General features: G+C 41.4%; 1 protein-coding gene and 1 non-coding gene across 3 annotated transcripts in view; both read left to right on the top strand.

Moving 5' to 3' along the window:
• The window catches only part of NPSR1 (neuropeptide S receptor 1), a 156,346-nt gene that overhangs the window by 121,299 nt on the left and 16,319 nt on the right, over positions 1-18,728 (top strand). For both annotated transcript variants that reach the window (XM_055590428.1, XM_055590427.1), the window contains 2 exons: positions 2,556-2,757; positions 14,265-14,341. In XM_055590428.1, coding sequence (XP_055446403.1) covers positions 2,556-2,757; positions 14,265-14,341 — 279 coding nt within the window. The remainder of the gene's footprint in view (positions 1-2,555; positions 2,758-14,264; positions 14,342-18,728) is intronic.
• On the top strand, positions 11,181-11,287 carry LOC129659776 (U6 spliceosomal RNA). The gene has a single exon (XR_008718245.1). It is a non-coding gene; the product is annotated as a U6 spliceosomal RNA (small nuclear RNA).

Here is an 18,728-nt window from a genome sequence, read left to right as displayed (position 1 = left end):
CGACTGGTTCTGAGAGATACTGCCCAATATTATGGATTGGTCCCTAAATTACAGGAAAGACAGCAATGAATATTATAGTGTTCTTTAAAATATGGAAAGCAATTTATTTCCTCACTATAAAATTAATAGAGGCTTCATGTAGGGCACTTGGAAAATAATCATCTCTAATAACTCCAGGGAAAGATGCAAGCTTGGAAACTGAAATTAGCCACTTTCCCTTCCTCCGCCCAATTCCAGCTGAAGTCATGGAAGAAGCACACAGATAGGAGGACACCTGCAGCCGGGAAGGGAGCCAAGGAAAGACGCCATCCAAAGACCAGAAACTTCAAGGAATTCCCAGCACGTGGGCATCAGATTAAACATAACATGGATGCCAAGCCCCCTAGGAAAGCTGCATGGCCTGGCAAGAAGATGAAAAGATTCTCAGTGTTATAGGATAAGGCAGTCGGTGGCACAGGGTGGAGGGAACTGCATGCTAGAGCCTTCTTGGTGCTCCAGCTCGTTGGAATATAAGGGGTGAGGGGCAGGATTGAGAAGGCAGGCAGGAGATTCCCCACAGAGCAGCACAGAGAATGGGGCCAGTGGAGGCCGGCAGGGACTCTCCTGTGCCTGAGTAAGCACATGGCAATGGCAACACAACCAAAGGAAGGACAGCAGCAATGGGGGAGTGAACACATTTTACTGATGCTTTACTGCGTTTTACTTAAGTGGTAGTTTCCTTAGCCAGCAACTCCAGAGGAGTCATCAATTTTTAAGCTCTTTAGTAAAATTAAATGTGAGAATATTTAGCAAAGCATCAACCAGTAATGAAGAGAGATATATAGAGCCAGATATTAAAATATAAAACTCTGTTAATTATAACTGTTTACTACTTAAAGTCACTGATATCAAAGAGCTTTCCTGAGTTTTCAAGCAGGTGGGGGAGAGTCCCCACCCCTACGGGGCCTCTGGATACATATATCTTCTTTGTAGGTGAAGATGGAGAAGCTGTGTACAGTTAGTAAAAGCAAGACCTGGAGCTGACTGTGGCTCAGATCATCAGCTCCTGATAGCAAAATTCAGGCTTTAAACTAAAGGAAGTGGGGAAAACCACTAGGCCAGTCAAGTATGACTTAAATCAAATGCCCTATGAATATACAGTGGAGTTGACAAATAGATTCAAGGGATTAGATCTAGTAAACAGAGTGCCTGAAGAACTATGGTCAGAGGTTCATAATATTGTACACGAGGCAGCGAGCAAAACCATCCCAAAGAAAAAGAAATGCAAGAGGCAAAGGGGTTATCTGAGGAGGCTTTACAAATAGCTGAGGAAAGAATAAAAGTGAAAAGCAAGGGAGAACGGAATGATGGGAAGACCTAAAAAGACTGTATTATAATTCTACCCCAAGGTTCCTGTTTGTTCACTGTGCCAGTTATATCTGTTTTCTAAATCTTTCCAATAGCTCTTTTCAGAGTGACAGTTCAACAAGAACAGAATCCCAGATATTATTTCACAAATATTTGGGATTCAAGATTCTAATAGAGCCCCTAGTTTCTTCTAGAATTGTTCTCACTTCTTATAGTCTTCCTGATCACATACTACTCACCTCTCTGCAATACCTCCTGATTCTACATTTCCCTCCCTCACCCTGAGACATGAACTGGTTTTCCAATTTGAAAGTTGGGAGGTGGAGGGAGGTGTCCTGTCCCTGGATGAAGGGGCCAACCAGGGTCAGTCAACACAGACAGCACAGCTACAGTGGGGATGAAGATGAAGAGCTTCAACACCAGCTTAACAGAAGGCATTATAAAAACTGTTTCAAAAGAACACTCTGATGTGTATTAATTGTCTCCATCTGACCCCATCATGGTTAGATGAGCAGAGTGTATATTTTTTTTAATTCCACTTTCAAGAACTCAGTTTGAGACTGAGTGGTTTGCCCAAGGTCAAAACATCACATCTGAAAGAGCCCAAATCTAGTGTGTAGGGTCAGAGCTACCAGACTTCAGGGATGGTTGAAAGAACTCTGCTCTCCAGAACCAAGCCCACTGCTCTTTCTCTGCCTTACCACTCCTCCCTTGTTCCTTCAAACAAAAGAAGGCTATTGAACGTTTGCCAAACAGCGTTCAAACACTGTCACAGTGCTTCATTTTGCTAGGTATGTGAGAAGAATAACAACCAGATCAAAGGCCCCATCTCTGCCTTTCAGGATGAGCAAGGCACCAGAGACAAGCATTTGCACAGCAACCTATCAAATGTACATGATACGAACTGAGCTCCATAGTACTGTAGGTATGTGTCAGCATCTCAAGTCAAACAGGTAAATCAGGGAAGAAGAAGAGAAGGAGAGATTGGGCCAAGCAGTGCTGTAGCCTCTGTGATTAAATTCTCCCTTTAATCCTTGCATCAGCTCTAGATGCAGGTCCTATTACCCCCATTTTAAGCATAAGGAAACTGAGGCTCTGAGAGTTCTAGAATTCCTCTCCCACCACGATCTTTTTCCACACCAGATACCAAGTGTGCTCCCAGAGGCTGTTTCCAGATGCCCAGGCATCCCTCTCTTTTCTTTGAGCAGAAAAGCAGGCCAAGGTCCTCATCATGATTGCCTGGAGCCTCTCTTTCCTGTTCTCCATTCCTACCCTTATCATATTTGGGAAAAGGAAACTCTCCAATGGTGAAGTGCAGTGCTGGGCCCTGTGGCCCGACGACTCCTACTGGACCCCGTACATGACCATCGTGGCCTTCCTGGTGTACTTCATCCCCCTGACAATCATCAGGTAAGAGGCCAGCAGGCCAGACACATACGGGGGCTTTCCCAGTTCATCAACTGCTGTTCTCTTTCCTTCTAGGCACTCATTGCTCCTAGTGTCCTTTGGGGAACTGGCTAGGAGCCAAGATCTTATGTAAAGCTACCATATGCTAAGCTCAACTCCTCCAAAGTGGAATAAGGAGGATGGAACTAACATTTTCTGATTATGTGCTATGGGGCAGGCCTTGTGAAAAGTGGCTAACAATTATCCCATCCAACACAACTCTATGAAATAACTACTCTTATCCCCATTTTATAAATGACAAAACTCAAGCACAAATAAGCCAAGTAACTTATTCAACATAACATGGTATTTAACCCCAGGTTTGTCTGATTTCATATCCTGTTCTCTCTCCAATATCATGCAACTTTTTAAATATAAGACCTAGTACCAGTTTCAGAAACCTTATAATTGAAAAGACAGACAAACTTGAAACAAAACTGGAAAAAATGAAAACACAGTATACACACAAATATGCTAGCATGTGTATTCAATGAAGTCAAACAATGGCAGGGAGCACTTCTTGGAAGCATCCTTTAAATGAGGGAAGGCTTCAGATAGGAGAAGGGGAAGGTAAGAACAGGTTACCTGGTGACTGGGGATAAGAGTGTATATGATGACTGGAAAGGACAGGCAGGCAGTGCCAATGGAAGAGAAGTTGGCAATAAGCTCTTTCTGGATGGGGTGAGGCTCATTGTGAAAGGCCTTAGGAAACAAGCCATAGGATGTTCCTTTTGCCCTGCAGCCAATGGTGGACCAAAGATGGTCTTTCAGTAGAGAAGATCACAACCTCCTGGACAAGGCAGGGTCTCCCTTAGTCACATCACAGGATCCTCTCTGAAAGGCTGGCTCAGCACAGATTGGTGGGATTGGAAACAGCAGGGAGATAACTGGCTTGTTAAGTACAAACATGGAACTTGCTGATTCTGCACCTCTTGAGTGTTCCCAAGTCTACTATCAAGTACCACGTAAGTTGTCCTGGGCAAATGAAGATCAGCCTTTGTGTTTCAATATTAATAGTATAAATAATGCTGTGATAAAAATCTTGGTACTTAAAATTATTCATGAGTCCCTGATTATTTCCTCAGAACTCATTCTAATGGAATTGCTAGATCATAGATGATGTTCATTTTAAGACTTTTGATGCATATTCATAACCTGCCCTATAAAAAAAATGTGTATTCCTGCCAACAGCAAACAAGAGCTCTGATTTTTCTTCCCCTCACCCAGAGAAAGGTGATATCATTTCTTTATTAAATCTTTGCTGATCACAAAGGTTTAAAAAAGTATCTCATTGTTTCCATATGCATTTCTTGGATTAAGTGATTGGATATTTTCAAGTGTTTTCTGATGTTATAGGAATTACTTGTTCTTGCTCTTTGTTCATCTTTGTCTCATAAGATGCTAAAACTGGAAAAATGTTACCCATCACATAGTCCAGCCCCTAAACTTTTCACAAATAGACCTAGAGCTAAAAGAAGTGAAATGATTTGCTTTCCATCAAAGGTAGACAGGAGCAGAGTGATTCCCACGGTCAGCCGCTCAGCCTTTCTGAGATTGGATATTATCCAGTCATCTCTGCTGAATCCACAAGTTAACATCTATACTATATTTCAACTTACTGCTCTCCTCTTCACCAAGCTGAATCTGGGAGGAAGCTGGAAGGGATGATTAAAGTTATTTAGACAGTTGATCAAAACTAGGTAACAGTCAGTTAAAAGAAGCACAGAAAGAGGCCAGCTGCAATGGTAAGAAAGCATTTGGAAGGAAGCGAATCATGTCGTCACAGGCAACTGACACATTGATTTCAGCAGCAGCGAATATCCCTGCTTCTCTCCTGATTGATTTCCCATCAGCTCCTGAAATCAGTTCAAACCCCTGTTCCACAGGGTGGATGCAACCCTGAAGCACAGGCTCACAACACGCTGTCTGGCCAGATCTCTCACTCAGGGCTTTCACGGTCTGAAATTTCCCCCATTCATTCAAGCTGCCTCTTTTCCAACTTGCCTACAGTTCAGCTTGTGCATTTTTGTAGTGTCCTTGGAAAATGCAAAGTCTAACTTAATGATTAAAGGGGGTGATTTCAAAAGTCCTTTTCAGTCAGCCCTTGTCAGACTAAGGCATCAGTAAATCCTGCTCCTTGATGCTTGCTTCCAGCCAGGGCAGAACCATGAAAATGCAGTGACCTTGTTCTGTACTTTAGCTCCCCTGAAGCGTTTCTTACCTACTCAGTCATTATCTTCCCTCTTCTGCCTCCTGTGGTCAGCCTTCTGCGGGAGAAAGAGCTTCTCTCTGGGGGGATGCACCAGAGCAAATCACCTGTTCTTGAACGAGGACCAGGTATGAACGAAGTTTTCTGAGGCATTTGTTTTCCAACTAGTTTGAGGGATAAGTTGCTATAATTTCAGTTGTCTCAGAGGTAAAGAGCAACTCTTTTTTATTGTTTTCTTTTTTTTTTAACCATACTTTGGCACCCTGAGCTTGATTCTGTTGCTAGTGACTTTCAGATAAGTTTAAAGTCTTAATTCCAAGACTGAGTAGAAGAAAGAAACAACTCAAGTGTTCACTAGTTTTATTAACCATGTCTCATTCTTTATTGCCCCTCATGCATGATACATTTATATACAGATATATATATATACACATAAACATAAATGTATATTCTTACCAAAATGATTGGCAATATATATATATATGTTGTTGTTTTAATTTGCATTTCTTTCATCACAAACGAGGTTGAACATATTGAATACCACTTCACTGAGTTATGCAAGCCCCTTTGCCATGACAAGGCTGTGATACATGAAGGGGAACATATTTTATATGTTCAATATTATTTTTGGTTTATTTTGCTTTTTATTTATTCATTTATTTTTGGCTGTGTTGGGTCTTCGTTGCTGAGTGCAGGCTTTCTCTAGTTGCCATACAGCAGAAGCTACTCTAGCTGCAGTTTGTGGGCTTCTCGTTGCGGTGGCTTCTCTTGTTGTGGAGCATGGCCTCTAGGCAAAGGGCCCTACTGCAGTTGTTGCATGTGGGCTCAGGAGTTGTGGCTCCCGGGCTCTAGAGCACAGGCTCCTTAGTTGCAGCACATGGGCTTAGCTGCTCAGCAGCATGTGGGATCTTCCCAGGTCAGGGACTGAACCCACGTCTCCTGCATTGGCAGGCAGATTCTTTACCACTGAGCTACCAGGGAAGACCTATTTCTGTTTTTTAAGTAACTTAGCTATTCATATTCTTTTTCTCCATTTATCTTATTCTCTCTCTTTAGAGATATTTTTATATAAAAACTTTCCCTGTTTTCATATGATTGGGATATTTCCCTAGTTTGTCCCTAGTTGGCCTTTTCATTTTGAATATGATTTTATTTTGCTTTCAGTTAATAAGACTGACATAATCAAGAGGAGAGAAATTATGAATAACTAAAATTAGAAAGTCAAATGAATCAGTTTGAAAAAAGAATCATAGGAAAGTACTTGGCAAAAGTTTATATAAATGCATATGAAAAAATGAATGAAATGTAAATGGCTTTTCTGTAATATATAAACATTTTATATTTTAGTGTATTCACATCCACTCACACTTTACATTTTTTATTTCTATTCTCTCTTAGGAAAAAATAAGTTCATTTCACAAACTTACCTATATTTTAACTTTTAAATGATTTATTATTTTACTTATTTGAAAATAATTTCAGTTTTGGGAGCATGTTAAAAATATCACTTTAAAATTGTATTATTTTATTGTGATGTCTAATTTTGAGATTTTACTTGATTTTTATGTAATATAAATTAAAAATCTAAGTTAAATTTATTTTTTTTTAATGCTGGGTCATTCACTCCAACATTACTTACTGAATAATTTACCTTTCTCTATGGTATGAAATGGTAATTCTATCATATGCATATTTATATTATAAATGTTCTTAGTGTTTAGGAGCTTTCTAATCTCTTCACTTTATTTTGTTTTTGTTTTCTCTATTCTTTATCTTTAGAGAAACCGTTATACAATAATTTTTTTCTTCTTTAATATGTTGTAAATATTTCCCCAGTTTTTCATTTGTTTCTTCATTTTCAATATGATTTCCTTTTTCTCATATGAAAATACACTTAATAGCATTTTTCTCATATCAAACTGGCAACATTTTTAAAAAGACTTGGGAGTGAGGGACACAGTGGGAGGCAGAGAGTGAAATTTTTTACAAACTTTCTTAAAAAACAATTTAATAAAATACAATGAGAATCCTTCAAAAGTTTATACAGCAAAAGAAATCAATGGAGAGTTTCAGATTAGCAGATGCAAATTATTACACATATGGATAAACAACAAGGTCCTGCTGTATAGCACAGGGAACTATATTCAATATCCTGTAATAAACCGTAATGGAAAATAATACGAAAAAGAGTATATATGTATAACTGAATTACTTTTCTGTACAGCAGAAATCAACATAACACTATAAATCAACACAATTCAACAAAGTTTTTAAAAAGTAAAAATTTTTTAAGTAGAAAAGAAATCAATCAAAAATGTCCAAGCAGAAGAGGAAATTACATGGTCCTGATGAAAAAGTACTACCTTCTGAAGGTACCCCTTCTCATTAAAAAATCTCTGGGAATATGAAATAGAATGCATGCATAATATTCCACAGCGTGGTTGAATATGCTTTCATTTTGTTTCCAGTTAGTAGAGATTGACACAATTAAGAAAAGGAAAGACCACACAAATAATTAAGTTAGTGGTTTTTCTGCTACTGATATTACATTGTTTTAATGACTGTAGCTTTATATACAATTAGTATCTGCTAAGACAAGATCTATGCCTTTTTTAGATTCTAAGGCTATTCCTGGGGAAGCTGCTCACACACTCTCCTTGCACCCACTACTCCAGCCAGAACAAGCTGTCTGAACACCCCACACTCCTCTCATCCCTGGGCCTTTGTGCACATCATTCCTTATGTCTGGGCACTCCTCCAGACTCACTCTGCCTCACTTCTGGCAAAATGATTCACATTCTTTCTGTCTTATTTCAAAGACTGACGGAGTTGTCTCTGCCAATCCTAGGCCACATCCGACCTCAACTTGTCCAAGCTGCCATTAAGGCTTCATGGGAGTGTCACTGCCTGCTTCTGCAACTGTATCTCTTGAGCATGTGACTCTCGTCTCAATCTCGAGACTCCAAACTCAGCACATAATGAACACTTTGTAAATGTTAGATTAAATAAACAATGCAGACCTGACTGCTGAACTTCGTCAATTAGACAGAAGTATTATGTCACTCCATCTCTCTCTCTCTCTCTCACTCACACACACACACACACACACACACACACACACATCTAGTATGGAAATTTCTGGTTATTTAATGCCTAGATCAGTTTCTGGCATATGGCAGATACTCCGTAAACATATGTGAAAGGAAAGAAGAGAGAGAGAGGAAGAAATGCAGAGAGGAAGGGAAAGAGGAAGGAAGGAGTCATATTGTCAGTGGCAAACTCTCCTGAGAGCTGTGCATGGATAAAAATTTAGCTGTTCTATCACTAATTAAATCAGGCTCCCAGGACCTGAAACCACAGTGACTGACAATAAAGGCAATGCATTGTTTTTCTGGGTCACCAGAACTCTTGTTGCTTCAAAATTCATTTGACTTGTCTGACTGTTGCTGGGAAAGGTTTTTAGCCCTACTGTAATTGATTTACTCTAGCTATGGTTATCGTCTTGCTACCTAATTGATTTCTCATTCTCCTATCATTTTTACTGTAGGAGATGAAGGTGGAGGCATAAAAGAGCCATAGCTGGCAACTGCAAAACAATAAGTGGAAAAATGCACATTGGTCATGGAGCATTGATTTATATTATGCAGAAAAAAAATCCACTTATTTTGTTTGGGGAAAGGGGGTCATGCTGTGGGGAAAGCCCCATGCAGAGGTCAGAACAGGTCTGTGGACCACAAGGTCATGGTAGATATAAGGGCCCAAGGTCCTAGCCAGCACTCCATGGTACGAGATGTCCAAGGCCAAAGTATATTGTCTGAGAGATGGCAAGAGGTAGGTCTTTTGAAAAAGCCGTCATTACTAGCCTGCTAGGTTATGGTAGATGCTTATATTTGAGTTCCCCATATCCATTCCACTCTAAGCTGCTCATGGCAACCCCTCCCCTTAGCATGTGAATGCTTCAGATCTACTTCTAGGCAATGAAATGTGCGGCAGTGTCTTTGAAGAGTTTTTGGAAAGATTTCCCCATTTTAAGCAAACACAACGGTATGAAATGAAAAATAAAAATCTTCCTTCCCCTGTTTCCCTCCTCAGAAGCATCTGTGTTAAGATCTTGTTATACACCCTTCCAGGATTGTTCAGTTCACATACCAGCATATACATATGTACAGAAACAAATTAAACATACTGAAGGACATCTGATCTTTGAAAAAAAAGAAAAAGTTGATCAATCGCTTCACTTTCCTGTTTAGGGCTATTCAGTGGATTTCTATTGTTTCAGGACAAAAAGTCCAAGACCTCAAACCCTGTACTCAAGGCCATGTGTGACCTGGTCCATGCCTCACTCTCCATCCTTTTCTTAGGCCACACAAGCTGCCTTACTCACCATGCTTCAACCACACTGGCCTTCTCTAAGTTCTTCAAATGGGCCTGATCCCTCCTGTCTCAGAGACTTTGCAAGTGCTATTCCCTCTGCTTGAATGACCACCTTATTTTTTGCATTTAAAAAAACCTTTTTATTCTTCAGATCTTAGCTGAAACTACACCTTTTCTGAAAAGGCTTTCCTGAAGCCTTTCAAGCCAAGCCTCTATTACATACTCTTACATCCCCTGGATCTTATCTTCATGGCATTAGTGTTAGTGAAACTAATTAATGAGAAGAGAGACATTTTTGATCTGGGAGCATCCTTAAGCCACCAGTAGGAGAAGAGTGAAAAGGACCACGTGAAGCCTGCCAAGTGAAGCATCAGCTCCCCCTACTCCCGCTTCTACTCCCACTCATGCTTAGCTTCTAGTTAGATCTACAGAGAACAACTGAACCTCATACTCAGGCCCCAGAATGAGGCAAAGGTGGAGACAGAAATGGAACCTGTGGCTCTAAGACTGTGATGGGCATCCATCAAGTTCCTGACCTGTGCTGAGTAGGAGTCATGAAAGGGGCACTTTTGGTCTGAGTGGAATGTTCTCCCTGTATCTTGAGGACAGAGGGAACTTTTGATTCCATTTCCTGACACTCATACACAATCTAGGAGCAAGACTCAGGAAGTAGCCTCAGGCATCCTCTTCAGTACTTAATGCCACTTGAAAAGTCTTCCTCTGGTTTGCACTCTCACACTCTTCCATGGCCAGGAGCTGCCTTCGGAAGGCAATGGAAGAAAATGGGTCTGTGTTTGGATCGCCTTCCATAAAATCAAGAAATAAATCAGCCACGAAAAGGATACTTTACTCAATCTTGGTGCCCCTTAGGTTTTCAGGTTTCTAAGAAGCTTCAAATAAAGCTATGCCTGCTGAGAGAATGGAGATAAATAAAAGGCATGGAAGAAGTTAACCCTCAAGGATGGAGATGCTGTTCCTCAGCTGTTTCTGAGAATGGGCCATTTCTGGATCTGCTTAATCTTTAAGATATGACTGCCATAGACAAGGGACTTCCCAGGTGGCTCAGTGGTAAAGAAACACCTACCAAATACAGAGGATATAGGAGACATGGGTTCAATCTCTGGGTCACGAAGATCCCCTGTAGCAGGAAATGGCAACCTACTCCAGTATTCTTGCCTGTAAAGTCCTATGGACAGAGGAACCTGGTGGGATACAGTCCATGGGGTCACAAAAAGTTGGACGAGAGTGACTGAGCACCCATGCAAGGCATAGACAAGACTCAACATACCAAGTGTTATACCAGCCCAGAGGCCCCAAGGAAGAGGTAGCCAACTGTCACCGAGGAAGAGAAAGGTTTCGTATCAGCATGATACACGGAGAATGGGCTAAAAAAATGTATTTTTAGGAAGCAAAGGAGACACAGAGAAATGGAAGATATTGGACCTTATGTTCACCCAAAGTCAACTACATATTAAGCATGGAATTGGGGTTAGTTTAGTTGGCTCCTCCTGTTGCTGACATGGAAGAAGGTGTATTGAGAGACAGTGGAGTAGAGGGAGGCAGGATGGTGACGACAGAGGTGAAGAAGGCAGAGATAGATTGTGGGAGGCTTTGGATGCCCTGCTCAAGAGACTAGATAGCATCATGTAGGAGAGTGGAGGCACTGGAGGGTTTTTAAGCCAAGGAATGATTCTCTGTCCCAAAGCTCCAGTTCTGATGGCAAGTGGTATAGACATTCCAGATGGTAGCAAAGTGGAGATGTTTATAAGATTATGGCAATAAATCAGGCAAGAGATGATAAGGAGTGTTTGTTCTGGCAGCACATATATTAAAATTAGAAGGATACAAAGAAAATTTTCATGGCCCCTGCATAAGGATGACACATTAATTTGTGCGTTCATGCATATTTCTGTGCTTAATGGATACAAAGTTTCAGCTGGGAAAGATGAGAAAGTTTTGGAGATGGATGATAGTGAGAGTTGCACAGCAATGTCAGTGTACTTAATGCTGCCAAACTGTACACTTAAAAATGGATAAAATGGTAAATTTTATATTATATTTATTTCATCACAATAAAGAAGGTTCTAGATATTAAATAAGAAGATACTGTAAGGGTCTGAAGTGATGCTGAAGAGCAGAAGTGGAGAGGAAGGTACAGATGATGGAGACATTTTTGAAGGGACATTCACAGAATTTGCTGATTAATTAGATGAAAAGAATCAGCAAGAAGGAAATAGATGTATTCACAGTTCTCTCTGATATATGACTGTTACATCCTGAGAAGTGGCTGCATTTGGGAAATAAAGGGGCATCCTACTTATTAGTTTTCCTGGCTAACAGTAAAGCTGCTCCTGGCTTTCTACTTGCCTGACTGATCCTATTGGGACAAGGTGGGGGTGACTAAGGCCCAAACCCCTAACACATTAAACCTTTCTTAATTTTCCACTGTGTATACGGTTGATAATCAACAAATACTTGAATTATTATTCAATTAAGCAGCGGGGTTGCAACTGCGGTACTCAATTATACTTGATGATACTGTAACCTTTCCTTGTATTTCATTTATCTGGGAAGAAGTTTTCCTGATGTCACAAATACTCAACTTAGGGAAAAGAATAGACTCACTAGCAATTTGGTTTCTCATTTTTTCTTTCATGTAGACAAACAATTTCCAGAAAAGTCCCTGGGCAGGTATAGGAGGGGTGAGGATGCTCCTCAAAGACCCTGAACTTTCCTGGCAGACTCAGAGGAGGTTCTCTGAGCAGGGAAAAGCAATAAGGAGGGTTTTACCACAGTCATTAATTGAGTTATATTACAGAGATCATTAAAAGCAATTAGTGCTTTGTCAGCTACTGTGAACTAGAAATCTGATTTTTTTTTTAACCAAGTGATTCTCAAGAGGGATGTTAGTGCAGTTTTAAAATGAAGCAGTGCTTTGTCTCAAAGTTTTTAGTCAAGGTTCTTAGTATATTAGAAATGTCAAATAACTAATTAAAGAAGGGTACGTTTATATTTATCAAAGGGGATAAAGGATACAAACTTCGCTAATGCTTTTGAGTCATTAGTCCTTTTTTCCTGTTAGATGCAGATTTTGCTGTTGTTGTTTAGCCGCTCAGTCGTGTCTGACTCTTTGCAAACCCATGGACTGTAGCCCACCAGGCTCCTCTGTCCATGGGATTTCCCAGGCAAGAATACTGGACTGGGTTGCCATTTCCTCCTCCAGGGGATCTTCCTAACCCAGGGATCAAACCCACATCTCCTTTATTGCAGGCGGATTCTTTACCACTGGGTCACCAGGGAAGCCCCTAGGTGCAGATTACACCATGTAATATTAGGTGTGATATCATGTGAAGAATGAAGAAGGAAGGTTAAGAAAATGACATTCATTGAGCCTCTGATAATTTTAAAACACTGTGTATAGCACTTTAAAGGTTGTCACATTTGATCCCTAAAAAACTCTTTAGGTTGCATTACTAACTTGATTTGATGGTCTAAACTAAGACCCAGTCTTTTAGTGGGTTCTGGCTGCTATGATAGAACACCACAGAGCAGGTGAATTGCAAACAACAGAAATATATTTCTCACAGTACTGGAGGCTAGAAGTCTGAAATCAGGTTGCCAGTTCAGTTGGGTGGGGCCTCCCTGGTGGCTCAGTGGTAAAGAATCCGCCTGCAATGCAGGAGATGGGGGTTTGACCCCTCGGTTGGGAAGATCCCCTGGAGGAGGAAATGACAATCCACTCCAGTATTCTTGCCTGGGAAAGCCCATGGACAGAGGAACTTGGCGGGCTACGGTCCATGGGGTCGCAAAGGAGTAGGACATGAATTAGCAACGAGCACGAGCAGTAGTACGGTTGGGTGAGAGCTCTCTTCCAGGTTGCAGACTTCTCCTTGTAGCCTCACACGACAAAAATGTCACGAGAATTCTGTGGGAATATCCTCTTACAAGGGCATTAATCCCACTCATGAAGATGCAACCCTCCATATGACCTAAGCACCTCCCCAAAGTCCCATATCCTTATAACACCATATTGGACAGTAGGATTTCAACATATAAATTTGGGGAGGAGGGACACAATTCTTCCTGTTTCACTCAGTGTATTAGTTATCTATTTCTGGGTAACATATTATTATTTTAAGTCACCAGGTTCATGATAATCTATCTCTTTATGCGTTCGGGTTGCTATAACTTATTATCTCTCAGCTTCTGTGGGTCAGAGTCTGGACATGGTTTAACTGGGTCCTCTGCTTAGGTGTCTGCCAGGGCTGGGGTGTTATCAGAGGCTCAAGTAAGGGAGGATTTTCCTCCAAGTTTCCCTGGACTTCTGGCAGAATTGATTTCTTGGGGCTAAAGGACTCACAAAAGCTTGCTTCTTCAAAGCTAGCAATGCACTAGAGACACTAGCAAGACAGATCCTACACACTTATGTAATCATAGACATCCCATCACTTTCACCCCAAAGCACTGATAAGAAAGTCACAGGTCTGGCCATACTCAAGGGGAGAGGATGACAGTGATGTGAACACCTGAGGCAGGAATTATGGAGTCAAGGAAAGCCTGTCAAGGCCATACAACCAGCAAATAATAGAGCTAGTTACAAATCTAAATTTTTATGACCCCAGACCCTGTGTTTGGATTCCAGTCTCAGCTGTACCTCTGACCATCTGAATTATCTTGGAGAAATCACTTAATTTCACCCAGTCCAAGGCTCCTGACTTAAAAAAAAGAAGCGGGTGCCATCTATTGTGACTCTGTAATCAGGAAGGATAGGTGGGCAGACCATGGTTGAGAGACCCTTGCCTCCATATCTCACACTTGGGGAACTGGAGTGGTCCTCAGAGTGGGGACCCACCAGCCACTTTAATACTATCTTTGGTCCTTTCCGCAGTGTCATCTATGCCATTGTGATCAGAACTATTTGGGTCAAAAGCAAAGCCTATGAGACAGTGATTTCCAACTGCTCAGGTAAGTCTTTTATCTGCATTACCAAATCCTTAGCTAATTTTGCTTCTGCAGAGGTTTTTCTCTAGCAAACATGAGCTGGGGTTTTACAGTTATAACAAGCCTGCTGTTATATCAGAGACCAGCTGGCAGGTCAGACCCCCCAAAAGCTGTTTCAGGCAGTTTGCCTTCTCCACATGGCTCTCCCAAAATCTGAGGAAGGAGGACTTTGGGTCTGGCTGAGCTGTGCCAGCAGAGCCCCTTGAAACAGCTCTAAGCCAGGGTCTGAGGGTAACCCTATCCTGGTGGGTTTGCAGAGAGGCACCCTAGAGGACTCTGGTATGAAAAGAGAGGACCGTGTAGAGAGGAGGCCACACGTTCAGCAAAACATGAGGACAGACATTTCTGCTTGGCTTAAATTTACAGAAAAACTGTCATCTAACCACAAAACCGTCCTGGGCCCTAGGACAGTCAAGGCAGAATACATGCCCTCCCCATGGTTTGAGCATACCCCACACAGCAGAACAAGCCCAAGACTGCCTGCTACAGCCCTTCCCCAAATCCCATTTCAGCAACCTTACTGCTGAGAACCACCTACACAATAGGTGCTGAGACTTGGAGGCCCATGTGCTTCCCAGGCAGACACCGCTGGGCCTCTGAGAACAACCTGGAGAGAACACAGCACACAAACATGCCCGAGAGAGAAGAGCAGGTCTCCTGGGTGTCTAGTTACTATAAAATGGCTAGTTCTGAAAAAGGAGACCATGGAGTTTCCATGGACCAAGACCACACATATATATTCATTTTGCAAAAATTATCATCCATCTTTTACAAATGGAAATCATATTAATTTTAAATTATACCTATCTCTATAGATATATCATTGCATTGTCTGGGTAGGTTTTTGATTGAGTTGTCACTTAACAGAGTTCATAATCCTAGTTTGACAGCTCAAGTGAGGTAGGACCAGAGGGTTTTGAAAAGCCCAGAGCTCTAGGTTGGAGGGGAAACACAGGGAAAAGGAGGGTGTTTTAGTGTGCTCAAGCTGCCATAACAATATACCACAGCAAGTGGCTTAAACAATAAATTTATTTTATCACAGTTCTAGAGACTGGAAACCCAAGACCGAGGTACCAGTCAATTCTGTTCCTGGTAAGAGCTCTCTTCTTGGATTGCAGATGGCCTTGCTGGCTTCTTGCTATCTACTCACAAAGCAGAGAGGAGAGACAGAAATCTTTCAACTGTCTCTTCTTATAAGGGCACTAATTCCATCATAAGATTCCTGTTCTCATCTAACTCTATTTCCCAAAGGCCCCATCTGCAAAAATTAATACCATCATATTGGGCGGTTAAGTCTTCAACTTATGAATTTTGTGATGACACAAATACACAGTGCATAACAGGGGAAGAGTCAGGGGAAAAAGTGAGAAGAGAGAGACAGTGGAAATAAACATACACCAAGCCAATGAGAATAGACAAAGGCTATTTAGTCAAAGCTGGCTATAGCAAGGGAATCAGCCACCATCACTTGTCTTTTGACAGAAACACAAAAGCAGTCAGAGGAGTGGTAAAGCCTCAGATGTGCCCTGATTGGGGGCTGTTGTCATGGGGAAGCTGTAAGTATGCTGATCAAAAGCACAGCATCCTGTGTGATGGGTTAGGCATGCATATTTGGCTTTCTCTGGTTGGTTTTAAGTTGACAATAGGGGCAAAAATTGAAGAGCTATCAGTCAGTAGTCAAATCTTGGGTATTTGTGGTAGACTGTTCCAGGAGGTATTATGCAGTTTATGGACTCTGGGTTAGAAAGAGTGGTCTGACTTTCTACAAGTCTGCCTCGCATAGAGTAGGTTGGTTTCCTTGACTGGTTACTGTAGATAATGGGTTGGTTGCTGCAGAGTGTGGGTCAAAGTTCCATCTTAAATATGATCTGGCTACCATCCATCTGTTTGCTTAGTCTGTCAACACAGACTGACAAGACAGAGAGACACAGTGCATCTACTGTCAGCTGTCAGTAATGCCTAACGCGGCTCCCGACCCCTCTCCTCATTCCGCAGGCATGGTCCCGGGATGAAGGAGTTAGGCCTCGTAATTCTGACTTGTCTTTTCCTCTCCTCGGCTGAGCTGACTGAAGAGTAATATTAAGGTGGTTATTGTTCTTGAGAGGAGCATGAGAAGGCACAAAGCCTTCTGCAGCTGTGCTCTCTCTTACAAACGGAAGACAGGCTCGAAGGTTAAGCAATTTGCTTGTTTTCATAGGTAGCTCATGATATATCAGCCTATCTTTTCTCTTCCACATCAGGCTGCCTCTCAGAAGAAAGAACATTACAGAAAGAAAGGTGGTGAATGACTGAAAAAAGCTCAATTTTTAAATTTTTTTTTAATTATAAAACTCAAACTCAGGATTGTTGGCATGGCTGTCAACCGCCAGCCTCTTTGCTGAGCTCTGCCTTCAGAGCACTCTTCCAGAATCATCTCCCGAAGTGTTTTGATGTATTTAAAAATCTAAAAGGTGACCTAATTTTGCTTAAGTAGGCTGAGGTCTTCCTGTACTTTCAATCAGATTGGTTTAAACCCTTGTCTGTGATTTCTGCCAGTTCCAGGAGACTGGTCTGTCCTCTCTCACTGTCCCTCTGAGCTCTCACCCCACGGTCTCACCTCCAACAGCTCACCTGTTCCCTCTGCTCTTGATCCAATGAATCATGGAATCCATCTCATTTCCTTAGGCTTGAAGTGATGAAGAGTTTCCACATTCTGTCAGCTACCTCACCACCTGCGGAATCTCCCACTTTTATCTCAGCAGGCCTTTTACATCTGTGATTACCCTGTCTCTCTCCAGACTCCCCCATATCTCCCTGCTACTCAATTTTCTAGTTCCTGCACTCTTAGATTCCCCCATCCTCCAGTCCCTGAGATTTTATAAAGCTGCCAAGAGATCCATTTTCCACTGATATACAGTATGCCTCTCCTCTCCAAAGGTGGAAATGGCTACAATCAGTTTTTATTCTCTAGTACAAGTTTATATGTCCATCATATCAATTTTTTATTTGTCTATATCTTTGTATCAGCATCACCGACCCTTTTCTGGAATGAGGAGCAGAGAGTAGTTCCAAAAAGCCTGTGTACTGTCTGTATCTTATTCATAAGCAGCTCGATTTTCAATCTCATTACAGCCAAGTAACTCTAGAGTTGGCTAGGAAAAAGGTTTCCACTGGTTTTAGTGTTCCAGGATTACTGCCCATCAACAAGGGGAAATAAGCAATGATTAGTGTGAACAGAAGCTAACTTTGTAAACACGGCTACAAAATTCAAGTTTCAGAATCATTCTTCTTCCTGGCAAGTATATCTATTTTTTCCCCCTCAAGTCTGACAGAAAGGAAAAGAAATAACTATTTAATAAATGATCTACAGAATTTCCCTAAAACAAGTGCTTGACAGGCAAGAGGTAGAGAATATGAGGTTTCCAATCCTGTAGGTTATCCTTTATAAATGAGCTTGCTTTTGATGCCCAGGGATGTTTACTCTTATAAAACAGAACATTTACTGCCTGTGGGCAGGAGATGGAAGAGGTGCACCCATGAAATGGACAAAATGTAACATATCTGGATATAACTGCATCTGGCCAATATGACTTGGAAGATATGATGTGACCCATGCTATAGCCAAAGTATGTGTTTCCAATTAAATGGGGCAGAACAAGCTGAAGAAAAAAGTTTCTGATTAGGAGCAATTGGGTTAAAGTCCTGATCACTTCCAGCTTAATAAACTTAAAATAAGCCCTTTAAGTACTTTTCTTTATCAGTACATGAGAGTGAAATGGCTTTTCTGCAAACAACTACCTTCAACAAAAGGCAAAAAAAAAAGTTGTTTAGTCACTAAGTCAGGTCTGACTCTTGCAACTCCTATGTATGTACTGGAGCCTGCCAGGCTCCTCTGTCCAAGGGATTTCCCAAGCAAGAATACTGGAGTGGGTTGCCATTTCCTTTTCCATGTGAAAAAAAAAAACCAAACATAAAATAAATGAAACTTATATATATATAGCATGTTTGTGGATAGCAAGATTCAGTTCTATAAAGATGTCTATTCTCCTCGAGTGATTCACAGATTGATATAGTTAAAATCAAAATTCAAATGGGATGTTTTCTTAAGCTTGATAAGCCAATTTAAAAACATACATGGAAATTTCAAGAGTCAAGAAAAGCCAGGAAGACAGTTCTGGAGAATTACAAGGTAGTAAAAGTGTTAGTAGCTCAGTCATACCTGACTCTTTGTGGCCCCATGGACTGCAGCCCACCAAGCTCCTCTGTCCATGAGATTTTCCAGGCAAGGACACTGCAGTGGGGTTGCGATTTCCTTCTCCAGGGGATCTTCCCAACCCAAGGATCAAACCCAGGTCTCCTGCACTGCAGGCAG

This window comes from Bubalus kerabau, chromosome 8 (assembly GCF_029407905.1).
Source record: "Bubalus kerabau isolate K-KA32 ecotype Philippines breed swamp buffalo chromosome 8, PCC_UOA_SB_1v2, whole genome shotgun sequence".
NCBI lineage: Eukaryota > Metazoa > Chordata > Mammalia > Artiodactyla > Bovidae > Bubalus > Bubalus kerabau.
This window is presented reverse-complemented; position numbering and strand designations above follow the sequence as displayed.